The sequence below is a fragment of the Tachyglossus aculeatus genome, chromosome 4 (genome assembly GCF_015852505.1).
Source record: "Tachyglossus aculeatus isolate mTacAcu1 chromosome 4, mTacAcu1.pri, whole genome shotgun sequence".
In the NCBI taxonomy this organism is placed as follows: domain Eukaryota; kingdom Metazoa; phylum Chordata; class Mammalia; order Monotremata; family Tachyglossidae; genus Tachyglossus; species Tachyglossus aculeatus.
In genome coordinates, this window is record NC_052069.1 from 66,722,012 (window position 1) to 66,740,213 (window position 18,202).

Below are 18,202 nucleotides of genomic sequence, written 5' to 3' on the forward strand. Positions count from 1 at the left end.
AATACGATTGAATGAGTATGTTTCTCAAGATGGAAAGCTGGGTAAAATAGGATTCCTGTCTTGTATTTTCCCAAACCCTTAGCATAGTGCTCTGCAAGAAAGACATTTTTTTAAACAGTATGCAAGCACTTACAATGTTCTAGACGCTATGCAAGATAATCAGATTGGACACAGTCCGTGTCTCATACGGGGCTCACAGCCTTAATCCCCACGTTGCAGATGAGGTACCTGAGGCACAGAGGAGTGAAGTGCCTCGCCCGAGGGCAGATACGTGGCCGAGCCGGAATTCGAACCCAAGTCTTCGGGCTCCCAGGCCCGTGTCCTATCCACCAGGTCTCACACTGCTTCTCATTCGGTAAATATTGTCATTTGATCCATGCCAGGCACAGCAGGAAGAGTGCATCCCAGTTTGGCTATCATCAGTATAATGCCTTCCCTCTTTGAGTCTTAAATTGTTGACTCGCGTTTAACTATGCTGCCTGTCATAATATCTAGGCCTTCTGTGCTCTGTTTAGTTCTTGTGCTGTTTCAGCTAACGCTTTGCCTCTTCCCCCTTAGCGATCGCAAAGAAGCACTATGTTGTAGAATTGTTTTAGGCATGTTAACTCCCTTGAAAATTGACAAGTAAATCTATATTTGTATTCACTGTAGTGCATTTTTTTTGGTGATTTCTATTTTTTTTTATGGTATTTAAGTGCCTACTATGCCAGGCACCGTTCTGAATGCTGCGATCAGGTACAAGGTAATTAGATTAGATGTAGCCCATATCCCACGCGGGGCTCACAGTCTTAATCCCCATTTTCCAGATGAGGTAACGGAGGTATAGAAAAGTTTAGCGACTTACCCAAGGTCACACGGCAGACAAATGGCAGAGCTGGGATTAGAACCCAGGTTCCCTATTTGACTTTGGATGCTTTTTATAAAGGCTAATTTATAGGGTTATAGGGGCTTAAATCAACAATGAATTCAGGGTATTTATTGAGTATTTAATGACTTTTTTTCTTTTTTTTTTTTTTTTTTTGGACCTCCCCAAAGCCTTACTAAAATCACTTTGGCCATCCCTGACTAATGTCTCATCTCCCCGTTCTGTTCTCCCTCCCTACTGCATGTAGTTCATTTTAATGTTGATCTTCCCCACCAGATTGTAAGTTCTCTGAGGGCAGGGATCAAGTCTGCAATAATAATAATGATAAGTAATAATTATGATACTTTTAATCAATCAATTGTATTTATTGAGCGCTCACTGTGTGCAGAGCACTGTACTAAGAACTGATGGAGATAAAAGTTAGGCCAGACAGTCTGTCCCACAAGGGGCTCACAATCTAAGTGGGAAGGAGAACAGGATTTAAATCCCCATTTTACAGGTGAGGAAACTGAGGCACAGAGAAGCTAGGTGATTTGCCCAAGGTCACACAGCAAGTAATTGGCAGAGCTGGGATTAGAACACAGGTCTGTGCTCTTTCCACTCACTATTAAGCATTCAGTAAATACTGTTGGTTGCTTGGGCACCCAAGTGCAAAGATATACTAAATACTTAGGAGAGAATGGCAGAAGCAGAACATCTGGTCCCTCCTCTGAGAAACCTTAAAATCTAATGGGTTCATTGAGCAGCTGTAGGGTGATCTATACCAGTCTACCCAAAAGAGGCAGACAGTATTTGGCCTTCCAGTCTTGTTGGGTTACTGGAGACTGGGTTAGGTTGATGTTGCTTTTGAATTCTTAGTTTGACATTTTGGGATCCTTGAAATGCTCCGTTTTATAGTGTCCTGAAATTATTTGGTTATAATAACCCCACTGTTGGGTAGGGACCGTCTCTATATATATGGAGGCCTTCCCAGACTGAGCCCCCTCCTTCCTCTCCCCCTCAACCCCCTCTCCATCCCCGCCATCTTACCTCCTTCCCTTCCCCACAACACCTGTATATAATGTATATATGTTCGTACATATTTATTACTCTATTTTACTTGTACATATCTATTCTATTTATTTTATTTCGTTAATATGTTTGGTTTTGTTCTCTGTCTCCCCCTTCTAGACTGTGAGCCCACTGTTGGGTAGGGACTGTCTCTATTCGTTGCCAACTTGGACTTCCCAAGCGCTTAGTACAGTGCTCTGCACACAGTAAGTGCTCAATAAATACAATTGATTGATATATATTGCCAACTTGTACTTCCCAAGCGCTTAGCACAGTGGTCTGCACACAGTAAGCGCTCAATAAATACGATTGATATATGTTGCCAACTTGTACTTCCCAAGCGCTTAGTACAGTGCTCTGCACACAGTAAGCGCTCAATAAATACGATTGATTGATATATGTTGCCAGCTTGTACTTCCCAAGCGCTTAGTACAGTGCTCTGCACACAGTAAGCGCTCAATAAATGCAATTGAATGAATGAATAAATGAATAATAATTTTGGTATCTAACTAAGCACTGGGGTAGATGCACGAATATCAGGTCGGATAGAGGCACTGTCCCACGTAAGGCACGCAGTCTCAGTAGGAAGGGGAATGGATTTTGAATCCCCATTTTGCGGATGAGGAAACTCAGGTCCAGAGAAGTGAAGTGACTCACCCAAGGTCATCAAGCAGGCATTCATTCATTCATTCAATCGTATTTATTGAGCGCTTACTGTGTGCAGAGCACTGTACTAAGCGCTTGGGAAGTCCAAGTTGGCAACATATAGAGACGGTCCCTACCCAACAGCAGGCTCACAGTCTAGAAGGGGGAGACAGAGAACAAAACAAAACATATTAACAAAATAAAATAAATAGAATATGTACAAGTAAAATAAATAAATAAAATTAATTAATTAATTAATTAATAAGAATAAGCCACCTCCCCAGCCCGGATTCCCCGATTTGGGTTGCCCCCTTGGGGCTCGAAGCAGACACAGAGGGAGGAGACGCCCCGGCCCCTGATTCCATCCTGAGCACGATCAAAGACACCAGATAATTTTAGGACTGTGTGTTCGGCAAAGCCTTAATGAAGGCACATCTCCTCCAGGAAGCCTTCCCTGACTGAGCCCTCTCTTCTCCCACTCCCTTCTGCGCCACTCATACTTGCTCCTTCATTCATCCTGTCTCCCTTCTCCACGGCACATCTGTATATATCTGTAATTTATATCTATTTACTTACATTAATGCCAGTCTCCCCCCCCCCCCCCCCAGATTGTGAGCTCGTGTGGGCAGGGAATGTGTTTGATTGTTATATTGTACTCTCCCAAGCGCCAAGTACAGTGCTCTGCACCCAGTGAGCATTCATATACGGTTATTATTATTATTATTATTCATGTTTTCCCGTGGTGGGGCCAGGACTGGTGAAGTGAGGGGAATATGTAATGCCTCTGACTTCGGGATCACGTCTCATTTTGGAAATAACTGTGCTGTTTTTAATCCTTATTTACACTGAATTTATCGGGTGCGCCTGTTGTTCAGAAGGGCCCTCACAGCCGTTGTCTCCTGGGTGTCTCCGCTCAACCCAGGGAGGCAACAAAGAAGTAGATATTGTCCCCATTTTCCAGAGGAAGCAATAGAGACCGCAGAGAGGGCGACTTGCCAGAGGGTATCTAAGCATGTGGCAGAGCTGGGATTGGAACTTTGTACTTCCCAAGCGCTTAGTACAGTGCTCTGCACACAGTAAGCGCTCAATAAATACGATTGATGATGATGATGATGATGGAACCCAAGTCCTTCAACTCCCAGGCCCTGCTGTTTTCCAGTAGGCCACGCTGCTTTCCCTTTGTGTCTTAGAACGGAATATTGCTTTTCAGGGACTAGCCAATCTTTTTTTTTTCCCTCTCTGAATTTGAAGTCATTATTTTGATTCTGTTGTCTACCAGGCTGAAAGGATTTCTTTTAAGTATCTCAGTTATCGTCAGCGTGGCTTAGTGGAAAGAACAGGGGCTTGAGACTCAGGGGATGTGGGTTCTGATCGCGGCCCTGCCACTTGCCTGCTGTGTGACCTCGGGCAAGCCACTTAACTTCTCTGTGCCTTAGTTCCCACATCTGTGAAATGGGGATTAAAACTGTGAGCCCCGCATGGGATGGCCTGATTACCATTTATCTACCCCAGTGCTTAGAACAGTGCTTGGCACATAGTAAGTGCTTGACAAATACTATTATTATTATCATCATTAATGGTGTTTACTGTTTAACAAATAGTGTTATTATTATCATCATCATTAATGGTATTTATTGAGCACTTACTGTGTCCAGAACATTGTACTTAAGTGCTTGGGAGAGTACAGTACGACAGATTGATAGACATGTTCCCTGTCTACAACGAGCTTACAGTCTAGAGAGGGAGACAGACATTAATATCAGTAAATATATTTTTGTAGAATAGGCTGAAAGTAATCCAGAGAGGAAAATGAAGGGAATTATTAAGTGATCCCGTTTCAAGTAGTAATTTATTGTTTTTTTTTTCAGTTAACTTCATTCCACCTAGGGTAAAAGTCAATTAGTCGATGGAGGGCAGTCATTTGGTGTGGAAATTGAATGATGCTTTTTGGTTATGTTCTTTTCAGATGTGTGGGCCCTCATGAATGGGTTTATTTTGCTTCCTGGGGGAAGGGACAAAGCAAATGAAATTGCCCTTTAAATTTCTACTTGATGCCAATTACGGCTGTTCCAATTGGGTTTATTTAAGCTCGAGCTAGACAGAATGTAACTTGGAACATCACGCCTTTTACGATGCTTCTTTGGCTTAGTTTTCCGACAACTATTACCGAGCCGAAATGATCGATGCCCTCGCAAACTCCGTAACTCCCGCCGTGAGCGTGAACAACGAAGTGAGAACTTTGGATAATCTAAATCCCGACGTCCGACTCATTCTGGAAGAAATCACCCGGTTCCTGAACATGGAAAAGCTCCTGCCCAGCTACAGACACACTATAACCGTCAGGTGAGGTTGCAGACTCTCTTCAGCAATTGTTTATTGCTGGAAATCACATTCGGAGGTCCACTTTTTTTTTTCTTTCCTTTTTTTTATGGTATTTAAGTGCTTACTACGTGTCATGCACTGTTCTAAATGTTGGGGTAGGTCCAGATGAACCAGGTGGAACTCAGTCCCTGTCCCACGTGGGGCTCACAGTCTGAGTAGGAGGGAGAACAGGGATTGAATCCAAGTTTTGCAGATGAGGAAACGGAGGTACAGGGAAGTCAAGCGACTTTCCCAAAGTCACACAGCAGGCACGTGCCGGAGGAGCTGGGATTAGAACCCGGGTCTTCTGACTTCCACATGAAAGAAAGGATGTGCAGTGTGGCTCCGTGGAAAGAGCCCGGGCTTTGAAGTCAGAGGTCATAGGTTCAAATCCCGGCTCCTCCAATTGTCAGCTGTGTGACTTTGGGCAAGTCACTTCACTTCTCTGGGTCTCAGTTCCCTCATCTGTAAAATGGGGATTAAGACTGTGAGCCCCCTGTGGGACAACCTGATCACCTTGTAACCTCCCCAGCGCTTAGAACAGTGCTTTGCACATAGTAAGCACTTAATAAATGCTATCATTATTATTCTCTGTTCCTCAGTTACCTCATCTGTGAAATGGGGATTAATAATAATAATAATAATAATAATGGTATTAAGTGCTTACTATGTGCAAAGCACTGTTCTAAGCACTGGGGAGGTTACAAGGTGATCAGGTTGTCCAACAGGGGGCTCACAGTTTTAATCCCCATTTTACAGATGAGGTAACCGAGGCACAGAGAAGTTAAGTGACTTGCCCAAAGTCACACAGCTGACAGTTGGCAGAGCCGGGATTTGAACCCATGACCTCTGACTCCAAAGTCCGTGCTCTTTCCATTGAGCTACGCTGCTTCTCTGTGAGCCCCCTGTGGGACAACCTGATCACCTTGTAACCTCCCCAGCGCTTAGAACAGTGCTTTGCACATAGTAAGAGCTTAATAAGTGCCATCATTATTATTCTCTGTTCCTCAGTTACCTCATCTGTAAAATGGGGACTAAGACTGTGAGCCCCCTGTGGGACAACCTGATCACCTTGTAACCTCCCCAGCGCTTAGAACAGTGCTTTTCACATAGTAAGCACTTAATAAATGCCATCATTATTATTATTATGTGCAAAATTTAGGGCTAGCTAGACTGCAGCTCCAGAGCCACATGCGACTTTTCTCACTTGCTGTGTGACTCACACTCACTTTTTAACTCATTTTTTTTTTCATTTCATCCCTGCGGTCAGCTGAAGGAAGTTGTCAGCTTCCCTCTAGACTGTGAGCTCTTTGTGGGCAGGGAGCGTGTATTCTATTGTAATAATAATGATGGCGTTTATTAATCAATCAATCAATCAGTCGTATTTATTGAGTGCTTACTGTGTGAAGAGCACTGTACTAAGCGCTTGGGAAGTACAAGTTGGCAACATATAGAGACAGTCCCTACCCAACCGTGGGCTCACAGTCTAGAAGAGGGAGACAGAGAACAAAACAAAACATACTAACAAAATAAAATAAATAGAATAGATATGTACAAGTTAAATAAATAAATACATAGAATAATAAATATGTACAAACATATATACATATATACAGGTGCTGTGGGGAAGGGAAGGAGGTCGGGCGGGGGGATGGAGAGGGGGACGAGGGGGAGAGGAAGGAAGGGTCTCAGTCTGGGAATTTGAGAAGCGGGCAGCGTGGGTTATTGGAAGGAGTGCGGGCTTGGGAGTCAGAGGTCATGGGTTCTGATCCTGGCTCTGTCACTTATCAGCTGTGTGACTTTGGACAAGTCACTTCACTTCTCTGGGCCTCACTTCCTTCATCTGTAAAAGCGGGATGAAGACTGTGGGCCCCACGTGGGACAACCTGATCACCTTGTGTCCCCCCAGCGCTTAGAACAGTGCTTTGCACATGGTAAGCGCTTAACAATCAATCAATCGTATTTATTGAGCGCTTACTGTGTGCAGAGCACTGTACTACGCGCTTGGGAAGTACAAATTGGCAGCATATAGAGACAGTCCCTACCCAACAGCGGGCTCACAGTCTAAAAGGGGGAGACAGCGCTTACTATGTGCAAAGCACTGTTCTAAGCGCCGGATACTCTGCCAAGCGCTCAGTCCAGCGCTGTACACACAGTAAGCGCTCACTAAATACGATTGAGTGGTTGATTGATCCCTGCCCTAGCCTGGTCCTGCTGGCTTCACTCTCTCCCCGCAGAAGTTCTTCGCAGACCCTCTGCTCCCCATTTTGGCTACTCTGGCTTGTTTTATCAGTTCATGAGGCTGCTCTCCCCTGGCAGCTAAGCTATATTTAATTCTACTTTTTCCAAACTCTTTGGAAATTCCGTTAAATGAAGAAGCGTCGCAAGTGAAAACTCGGGTGATAGAAATGTCAGAGGCGGTGGCTGGGTCGGCATAGCCCGGAGGGAGATGGAGGGTTGATAGTTTATCTAGATGATCCCCTTCTAGACTGTGAGCCCACTGTTGGGTAGGGACCGTCTCTATGTGTTGCCAACTTGTACTTCCCAAGCGCTTAGTACAGTGCTCTGCACACAGTAAGTGCTCAATAAATACGATTGATTGAATGATTGATGATTGTTTCAGGTAAAGAGCCTAACAGGGTAATGCAGTAAATTCAGTAAATGCATTTTTTTTTCTGCAAACTACCGTGGTTCAGCTGTCTGCCCGGAGGATATTTATCTCAGTTTCCTTGGGCAGACCGTGCTGATGACGGTCAAGCGCTTAGTCCAGTGCTCTGCACACAGTAAGCGCTCAATAAATACGATTGAATGAATGATGACAAGTTTCTCCTCCCCACACCACCCCCCCCCACACACACACACTTCTAGACTGTGAGCCCATTATGGGCACGGATTGTCTTTATTTGTTGCCGAATTGTGCTTTCCAAGCACGTAGTACAGTGCTCTGCACACAGTAAGCGCTCAATAAATACTACTGAATGAAGTTTAACATTCCTCGATTGGTATTGTATGTAGTAATAAAGCAGTGTGGCTCAGTGGAAAGAGCACGGGCTTGGGAGCCAGAGGTCACGGGTTCTATCCCGGCTCCGCCACTTATGAGCTGCGTGACGTTGGGCAAGTCACTTCATTTCTTTGTTTCTCAGTTCCCTCATCTGTAAAATGGGGATTAAGAGTGTGAACCCCATGTGGGACAACCTGATCACCTTGTATTCCCCCCCAGCGCTTAGAACAGTGCTTGGCACATAGTAAGTGCTTAACAAATGCCATTATTATTATTATTATTATTATTATTATCATTATTATTATTATTATGTCACTAATTTTTTTCAGGTATTAGCTTCTAGACTGTGAGCCCACTGTTGGGTAGGGACCGTCTCTATATGTTGCCAACTTACTTCCCAAGCGCTTAGTACAGTGCTCTGCGCACAGTAAGCGCTCAATAAATACGATTGATTGATTAGTGATATATTATGGTAGACTTAATCACAGCTGATGAGTGTGAAGCTTGAAATAAGAGGAATTGAAAGAAAGGACACATGAGAAAATCCTTTATTTAAATCCCATCATATGCTTACGGCCTTTTCTTCCGACTTGCTCTTAACATTATGTCTACTGCTTAGCGTGAGCCATTTTAAACCCCACCGCACTGCTTTAGTCAGGGAAAGACATTTAGCCGCACGACAAGCGTCACGCAATTATAATACATTCAGTCGTATTTACTGAGCGCTTACTGTGTGCAAAGCATCGTCCTGCGCGCTCGTGAAGTTATAACGCAGAGATTTCCAGTCCGGGGGGCTAAATACTTTAACGCGAGGAAATGAACCGCGTGAAAATATGTCGGGGACCTCCAACAGTTTAAGATAAATGACTGTTTTTCCTCGTAGCTGTCTTAGAGCCATTCGCATACTCCAGAAGAATGGGCATGTGCCCAGTGACCCTTCTCTCTTTAAATCCTACGCTGAATACGGCCACTTCGTAGACATTCGGTTAGCAGCTTTGGAAGCAGTCGTCGATTATACCAAAGGTAATGTTTTTGAATTTGCTCTTCCGCACCATCGAAAAGGCCCTACTTGGGCTACTGTAGTGTCACCAGACTGTGAGACCGTTGGGTTGGGATTGTCCATGTTGCCGAATTGTACTTTCCAAGCGCTTAGTACGGTGCTCTGCACACAGTAAGCGCTCAGTAAATACGATTGAATGAATGAGTGAGCTGCTGGACCCAGCTATGTGTTAATCAGTCTCATCATTCTGTATTTCAGACGGGACCACGGGTGTTTGGGGAGTGGGATATATAGAGAATCTAGGCATTGTAGGAGGGTACTACACTGCAACTGATTTTTTTTTTCCAAGACTGCAGGAAAAGCACTTTTGAACTGCTTCAGAAGCTACCGGAGCTTACGGTTTTAAAGTTTACTATAGAAAAATAAAATAGCAGCCTCTATTCTTTAATTTGACAATTCTGACGTTCTATAATTCGTCAAAAAGAAGTGTGAAGTACCCAGAATAAGTAGCAGCGTTTCCAAGTAGAATGATAATCAGAAAGCCAACGAAAATTATGCATTATTCTATAGGGAAGGTCAGTATTTCATTATTTTTGTCGTTGTCGATTTATTCCGAAGGATAAAACGTTCCTTATATTCGGAGGATAAAACATTCCTTATATTCGGGAGGAAAACTTTCCCTTAATGATTATGTAATTGCTATGTCAAGGAAATATGAAGAGTCTTGATTACATTTGAAAAAAATTAAACTGGAATTTTACCTTTTTGAATGCGATATTTGTAGATTTGAGTGTGATTATTGGATGTTGATTTTTGGACCAAGAATGCTGAGGCTTTTCAATACTGCTAACACAATCTGAGATATCGGAGGTAAAAAGATGAGCTGGGTATAATTTTTATGATCTATTTCAAGGGTTGTCAAAGGAAACCCGTGCCATCAGAGGTGACATTTGAGAGTCAGATTCCCAAGCTTCGAGCTTCAGAATCCTTGCAATTTTTAGAAACAACTTTTCTGTTACCGTTTACATTCGCCTAAAGTCTAGAGAATGTCAGGCACTGTGCAGACTGTATAAAGCGATGTACTGCATCAAGGGCCAGACTTGTCTTTATTCTGGTTTCTATCTAAAGCTGCGAATTAGTATCCAAACCATCTCAATCTGATTTGGACAGATTAGTCTACAAGACAGATGTCAGAAATCCCCTAAAATATTCCGTTTCAAGCAAAAATGCTTTCAGGAAGTAAAATAGAGTAGCTGCTTGACACAATGCTGATAGCCTGTTTCATCCTTGTCCTGTGAAATGCTCCTTGTTCTACTCTACACTGTAAGCTCATTGTGGACAGGGAATGTGTCTGTTGTTGTATTGTACCCTCCAAAGCACTTAGTACAGTGCTCTGCACACAGTAAGCGCTCAATAAATACGATTGAATGAATGAAAAGTGCCTTCAGGAGGTAAAATAGAGTAGTTGCTTGACACAGTTGTACTTTTCAAGTGCTTAGTACAGTGCTTTGCACATAGTAAGCGCTCAGTAAATACGATTGAATGAAAAGTGCCTTCAGGAGGTAAAATAGAGTAGTTGCTTGACACAGTTGTACTTTTCAAGTGCTTAGTACAGTGCTCTGCACACAGTAAGTGCTCAGTAAATAAGAGTGAATGAATGAAAAGTGCCTTCAGGAGGTAAAATAGAGTAGTTGCTTGACACAATTGTACTTTTCAAGTGCTTAGTACAGTGCTCTGCACACAGTAAGTGCTCAGTAAATACGAGTGAATGAATGAAAAGTGCCTTCAGGAGGTAAAATAGAGTAGTTGCTTGACACAGTTGTACTTTTCAAGTGCTTAGTACAGTGCTCTGCACATAGTAAGCGCTCAGTAAATACGATTGAATGAATGAAAAGTGCCTTCAGGAGGTAAAATAGAGTAGTTGCTTTACACAGTTGTACTTTTCAAGTGCTTAGTACAGTGCTCTGCACACAGTAAGCGCTCAGTAAATACGAGTGAATGAATGAAAAGTGCCTTCAGGAGGTAAAATAGAGTAGTTGCTTGACACAATTGTACTTTTCAAGTGCTTAGTACGGTGCTCTGCACACAGTAAGCGCTCAGTAAATACAATTGAATGAATGAAAAGTGCCTTCAGGAGGTAAAATAGAGTAGTTGCTTGACACAGTTGTACTTTTCAAGTGCTTAGTACAGTGCTCTGCACACAGTAAGCGCTCAGTAAATACGATTTAATGAATGAATGAATAGTATGTGGGACAGTACTATTCACATGCATTGAAAAAGAAAAATTCCTCTCTATTTTCCCACCCACCCAAGTACTAAAGCCCAGAATACCCAGCCCTTAGGCACCTCCCAGCCATCATTAAAAAGAAAACACCAAGAAAAGTGAGCTCTTAATAATTTAGTATGGGAGGAAATGGAGCTATTGGGGTCAGCTGGTAAGATCATATATTTAGAATTCTAAATTTTTCCTTCACGTCGATTGTTACAAAGAATGATTCGGCAACATTTTGGAGACTTTAAAGGAATCCAGGTTTCTAATATTGTGAGATACTCTATATTACTGGATTTGTCCATGGAACTAACATTCTTTAACCAGACAGATTAAAGCCACTCACCATTGTCAGGATAGTTATAATGCACTAAGTGCGAGTCTTTCCATCCAGCAAAATGGATAGCTGAGTATATGAAAAAGAAAATTATTTCATACAGATGAAATTTAAATTTGTGGCTAGTGCATGGATCCTATCCTTGAACCTAGAGTTTTAGAATTGTGGATTTATAAATATATCAGCATGCAAGTTTGAATGAGCAGAATGTGGTTGAATAAAATTCTGAAGTTTTGAAAGAGGAGATTTTGAAAGAGGAAATAAAATATGAAACTTAAATACTTTTTGTGCCGAATAGTAAAAAAAAAAAAAAAAAAAACAAAAACCCCAGTTTTTGCAAGCAAACCTCACTGAAGCAGCTGTTGAATAATTGTGATAGTTTGGAAGTGCATTTTGAAATGTTGTCCAAGAATTAGCTTTAAAGTCTTTCCTATAACGGAAGTGGCCACTTGGACGGGGTTGGGCGGGCGAGCAATTGATGTATTTCCAAAAATATGGAAAATTAAGGGATCCAGGCAGTGGATTTAAGGGAATTTACAATCTCAGTTTTAATCCTCATTTTAATTTGGGATTGTAAATATGAAAACAAGAATTCTCTTTTATCCTTTTCAGTGTAGTCTAAAATAAAAGCTATGTCCATACGTGATTTAAACTGTAGACTGGATCAAAATGACAGGGAAATGTTGTAGGGTAAGTACTGAGGACATTTTGGAATGCTTTGGCTGGCTAGTTGGAGCTTAAAAATGAATTTGTTGTAAATTTGTCCTGGACATATCCTGGCCGTCCTGGTAAAAGCAACAATGTTTGAGGAAGTGATAGAGTCACCGGTGCAAAGTGTTGGGAATCTGCCACACTTCTGTGCCTCTGGCTTCCTAACTGTTTCCTGCTGCTTCCCCGTGTAGTTTAGTAATTTAAGCGCTCTAAATCTGCTTTTAACCATTGAACATTTCTGTCCGTAGTGGATCGGAGTTACGAAGAGCTACAGTGGCTGCTCAACATGATACAGAATGACCCTGTACCCTATATAAGGTTAGTCCTCGTTAGCATTCGTTATTCTTGCGATTCACGTACTTAAGACTCCCCCCGCCCCCAGTCCAAATGGTGTAACTCTAAAAGTGTACTGAGCGGATAGCAGGATACATCCTGGGAAATTTTGATAAAGGGAGGGCTCTCCATCGATTGGCATTTTAGAAGAATGACAGACTTTTGTACATAAATCATTAGTGTTTACGTCAGAAGAAGCCAGATAATAAACAGTCGCTTTACCATGGATTTCGGTTAAACTCTTGGATACTGAAAGTGAGTATTCATTAAGTCCTGTAATTTGGATTAAGGATTGTAATTTTTCACTATTATTGGTTTCTCCCGAAGCAGTGTGGCATAATGTAAATAATAATAATAATAGTAATGATAGCATTTATTAAGCGCTTACTTTGTGCAAAGCACTGTTCTAAGCGCTGGAGAGGTTTCAAGGTGATCAGGTTGTCCCATGGGGGGGCTCACAGTCTTAATCCCCATTGTACAGATGAGGTAACTGAGGCACAGAGAAGTTAAGTGACTTGCCCAAAGTCACACAGCTGGCAGTTGGTGGAGCCAGAATTTGAACCCATGACCTCTGACTCCAAAGCCCGTGCTCTTTCCACTGAGCCACGCTGCTTCTCTAAAAGAGCACGGGCTTAGGAGTCAGAGGACCTGGGTTCTAATTCTTCCTCGGTTACTTGCCTGCTGTGTGACCTGGGGCAAGTCACTAAACTTCTCTGTGTCTGGTATTTGTTCAACACTTACTACGCGTCTAAGCACTGGAGGGCATACCAGTTCATTACGTTGGTCACAATCCCCATCCCATATGGAGCCCACAGTCTTAATCCCCATTTTACCGATGAAGTAACTGAAGCCCAGAGAAGTGAAGTGACTTGCCCACAGTCAAACAACAGACAAGCAGAGGAAGCGGGATTAGAACCCAGGTCCTTCCAACTCCCAGGCCCCTGTTCTGTCCAGAAGGCCATGCCACTTCTAAGATGCTCCTCAAAAACTTGCAGTAGCTGCCTGTTGCTCTCCACACGGAGCAGTAAATTCCTGACACCGTCAAATCTCTTCCTCCCTCCCCTCCTCCCCCCGGTCCCATTCTGGAACTTCCTCCCTCTTCAGATCTGTCAGACCACAGTTCTCTCCACCCTCAAAGTCCTTCTGAGCTTCTAACTCCGATTAACTTCTAATCACCCTATTTTATTGCCCCCCCCCCCCCCCCCCAAATAGTGCCATTTTAGCATGCCAGGCGAATAACTTGGGTATTCGCCTCTCCATTAGCGCTGATGGACATCTCTTTGCACTGTAACTCCGTCACTTCAGCCGATCTGTAGTTTGTTTTGACGCCTGTCTCCCTCCTGAGATGGTGAGCTCCTTGAGGAAAGCAGTCTTTTCGGTCAGTTCTCTTGAACTCTCCCAGGCCTTTGCTTCATTGCATGGCGCACAGCAGACGTTCAGTAAAATAACGGTCGACTTCGCACAGATTCTCGAGCCCGCTGCGTCAGGACTGAGGCTCATCCGGTGCCCTTGGCAGGAGATTTCATCCATACTTTCAGTTGTTTGTTCTCTTGTTGCCCTGATTGTTGGGCCCTGGGCTGAGACGGCATAGAGGCCTTCCCCGATTAAGGCCTCTTTTCCTCGGCTCCCTCTCCCTTTAGTGTTGTCTATGCCGTAGTACAGCGCTTAGTACAGTGCTCTACACACAGTAAGCACTCAATAAATGCAACTGAATGAATCTGTACCCTTTGGCCACTTGGTATTCCCCCATCACCCTTAGTCCCATTGCACGTTACGTACGTATCCGTAACTTATTTATGTTACTGTCTGTCTCCCTCTCTAGCTTGCTGTGGGCAGAGAACGGGTGTACCAACTCTTGTCCTTTCCCCAGTACTTAGTACAAGAATCTGCCCAGAGCAAGTCCTCGGTAACTGCCATTGTTTGCAGTAGACCCTAATGAGGAAAGGCAGTGGGAAGAGTCATGTATCGGATGTGATGTTTTTGTCCTTATTGATGCCAGGGAGGCTTTCTGACACAAGTCATTATATGGAGAGAGAATGTGAGCGTGAGTATATTCATTTTTTTTAAAATGGGAGGAAAAACCAAATGGCAGGGGATTTGAAGTTAAAACAGAGACAGTTTCCCCCACTTCAAAGCCTAAATGAAGGCACATCTCCTCCAAGAGGCCTTCCCAGACTAAGCTCTACATTTCCTCATCTCCCAATCCCTTCTGCATCACCCTGACTGGCTCTCTATACTCTTCCCCCCCTCCCAGCCCCACAACACTAATGCACAAATCTGTAATTTATTTGTATTGATTTCTGTCTCCCCCGCTCTAGGCTATAAGCTCTCTGTGGGAAGGGACTGTGTCTGTTTATCCTTGTATTGTACTCTCCCATGTGCGTAGCACAGTGCTCTGCACACAGTAATAATAATAATAATTATAATGATGGCATTTATTAAGCACTTACTATGTGCAAAGCACTGTTCTAAGCGCTGGGGGGGATACAAGGTGATCAGGTTGTCCCACGTGGGACTCACAGTCTTCATCCCCATTTTACAGCTGAGGGAACTGAGGCCCAGAGAAGTGAAGTGACTTGCCCAAAGTCACACAGCTGACAAGTGGGACAACCTGATCACCTTGTATCCCCCAGCGCTTAGAACAGTGCTTTGCACATAGTAAGCGCTTAACAAATGCCATTATTATTATTATTATTATTATAAGTGGCAGAGCTGGGATTTGAACCCATGACCTCTGACTCCAAAGCCCAGGCTCTTTCCCACTGAGCCACGCTGCTTCTCAGTAAGTGCTCAATAAATGTGAATGGATGAATTAATGAATGAACGGAAAGGGAAATTCCCCCACGCTCACGAATTAGCCCCAAATAGACAGGCTACAAATTGATGATAATATACCTACCTTTGAAAGGTCAGCATTTCAACATCATTGTCCAGCTTTGGTGCTCCCAACCTCACAAATGTTGAGGAGAAGAAGGAAAACATTATCTAGGGCCGACCTAGATAATCTCATTTTGTTCAAAGCCAACTTCTGGAATTACCCGATCGCGGGGGATTTCAGCACAAGGTTCAGCAGAGATTCAGAAGCCCAGAGACATGTGATTTGCTGCCTAGCTGTTGTTTACAAGCTAGTGCATGACTAAAAATGAAGAAAACCATCTGAGGGTGCATCTGAGGTCAGAAACCCGGCCAGCTCGAAGATTTCAGAGATCTCTGTGGCCCTGTAAATTTCCGAGTGCCGTTTAATTCACCTCATGGTTTGGGCCAAGCAGGCACGTGGCTATACGTCCGTCAGAATCCGTAGGGCTAGCTCAAGGTGGGAGTTGTGAAGAACAGACCTGCTGACTCTGGTCAGATTCCGGGGATTCCGGGGGCGTTTTGGAGATGGAACCGACAGGGTTTAGCGACTGATTGATTATGCTGATTGAGGGAGAGAACTGCGTCAAGGGTAATGCCCAGGTAGCAGATGTCAGCCAGCTGTTGCCCTGATTTTTCTTACCCTCGATCCATCTCCCAACACAAGGTGATGTCAGTGCTTCTGTTACTTCTGGGGTTTTAGAAAAGATTTTTGCACAACTGTCATTGTCCCATGGCAGTTCTCATGGGTTGCTCTGGAGACCCAAAAGCATCAGGAAGTGCCAAAAAATGCTAAGGCTTTGTCCAAATCAAGCTGCTGTTACATCTGGCTAATTCCTTGGTGAGTTTTGCCCCTTGTCCTTTCTGACTTTTAGTTGAAGTTCCCCTAAAATCCGTCATTTCAAGTTGGAAATCAAATGCCATTCCACCATATTGCTTGTGCGGTCCTCCTGTCAGCTGCACGATCTTCGAACCGAAGGATAATATTTGCATATTCTAGTTTCCTAAAATGATTCCTTGTAAGCTTTCCCGATTTCAAATTTATTTAAAAGGGCAAAATATATCAACCTGTAGAACAAGAAAACTCAATGGGTATACACACCGGAATGATTTTGTGACAGGAAATGAGGCGTCCTGAAGAGGGTGCGTCACTTGAGTTGCTGTGGGTCGGAAACGACTTGATGGTGTTTGAAGAAGAACAGTGTTAGTTTACTCTGTTTTTCAAGTAATAGAAAAGTCTTGGTTCAGGAGAATTTTCAAGTTGGTCCAGGATAGTTGACCACTTTGAAACCGGGGAAAATGGTTGAGGGTCTGTGGGCATCTTGAGGATGAGTTCTTTTACAATAGTAACATGCTTTCCTGACCGTTAGACCTTCCATTGTCTGCCTCAGTGTATAGGTAGGTCCTTCCTCTATTTTCTGTGTTGGTGGTATGTCCTTCAGTATAGCAGTGTGAGTGGCTAGCTGCTTTCCTGTCTCCTCTTCTCTTTCAGTGCCTGTATGCACAAAAATCTCCCGGGAGCCCGAATTTTATCGGCCTCTGCCCCTCTTTTACGTGCCCCTCCCCAAACGTACTCGCCGTCAGGACCAGAGCGTGAGAGCTCAAACACGAGGATAAGTTAATCTAAAGCCCCATGTACAGCCCTGTATATGCCGTATACAGGAAAAGTTGGGATAGGGCTGCCCTTTCAGAAGTCAGCTGAAGTCAGTCACAGTATGTCTGAGGACCAAGCGCTTAGTACAGTGCTCTGCACACAGTAAGCGCTCAATAAATACGATTGATTGATTGACCATTTGTGATAAGCCCACAGTAATGTCCCGCAAGTAAAAGTCCTGAGAATGCTAGAAAGGGAGATCTTGTGTCCAAGTGAAGCAGAACGGTGTAGTGGAAAGACCCTGGGCGTCACTTCACTTCTCTGTGCCTCAGTTCCCTCGTCTGTAAAATGGGGCTGAAGACTGTGAGCCCTCCGTGGGACAACCTGATCACCTTGTATCCTCCCCGGCGTTTAGAACAGTGCTTTGCACATAGTAAGCACTTAACAGATGCTATTATTATTATTATTATTATTAATCTGGGTTTTGCCACTTGTCTGCTGGATGACCTTGGGCAAGTTACTTCACTCTCTGTGCCTCAGTTACTTCATCTGTAAAACAGGGATTAAATGACTGGGAGCCCCACGTGGGACAGGGAACTGTGTCCAACTCGATGAGCTTGCATCCGTCCTAGCGCTTAGTACAGTGCCTGACACTTAGCAAAAACCGTTTTGAAAAATTAACCGTTAGCTCCTTGAGGGTGGGGATGACGTCTTCTGTTCTGTATTATCTAAAACGCGTCTTCCAGCATTCTGCTCGAGAAGCAGCGTGGCTCAATGGAAAGAGCCCGGGCTTTGGAGTCAGAGGTCATGGGTTCGAATCCCTCCTCTGCCAATTGTCAGCTGTGTGACTCTGGGCAAGTCACTTGACTTCTCTGTGCCTCAGTTACCTCATCTGTAAAATGGGGATTAAGACTGTGAGCCCCCTATGGGACAACCTGATCACCTTGTGACCTCCCCAGCGCTTAGAACAGTGCTTTGCACATAGTAAGCGCTTAATAAATGCTATCATTATTATTATTAGGCATTCAGTAAGTACTATTGGTTAAAGAAATGAAAACTAAGCTACTGTAGAGGAAGTTAAATAATTAGACTGCATGAAATATATCTTTAAATTGCTGCTTTGAGTCAAAAGAATGGTACCATTCTTAATTTGCTTCTGAATTGTTTCAGCTGTTGTGTGAGT

The 18,202-nt window shown here is 43.6% G+C and overlaps 1 protein-coding gene across 1 annotated transcript in view; it reads left to right on the top strand.

The window, feature by feature from the left end:
- Positions 1-18,202, top strand: part of TAF2 (TATA-box binding protein associated factor 2) — a 147,375-nt gene that overhangs the window by 79,332 nt on the left and 49,841 nt on the right. The window contains exons 20-22 of the mRNA XM_038744924.1: positions 4,710-4,903; positions 8,806-8,945; positions 12,488-12,557. Coding sequence (XP_038600852.1) covers positions 4,710-4,903; positions 8,806-8,945; positions 12,488-12,557 — 404 coding nt within the window. The remainder of the gene's footprint in view (positions 1-4,709; positions 4,904-8,805; positions 8,946-12,487; positions 12,558-18,202) is intronic.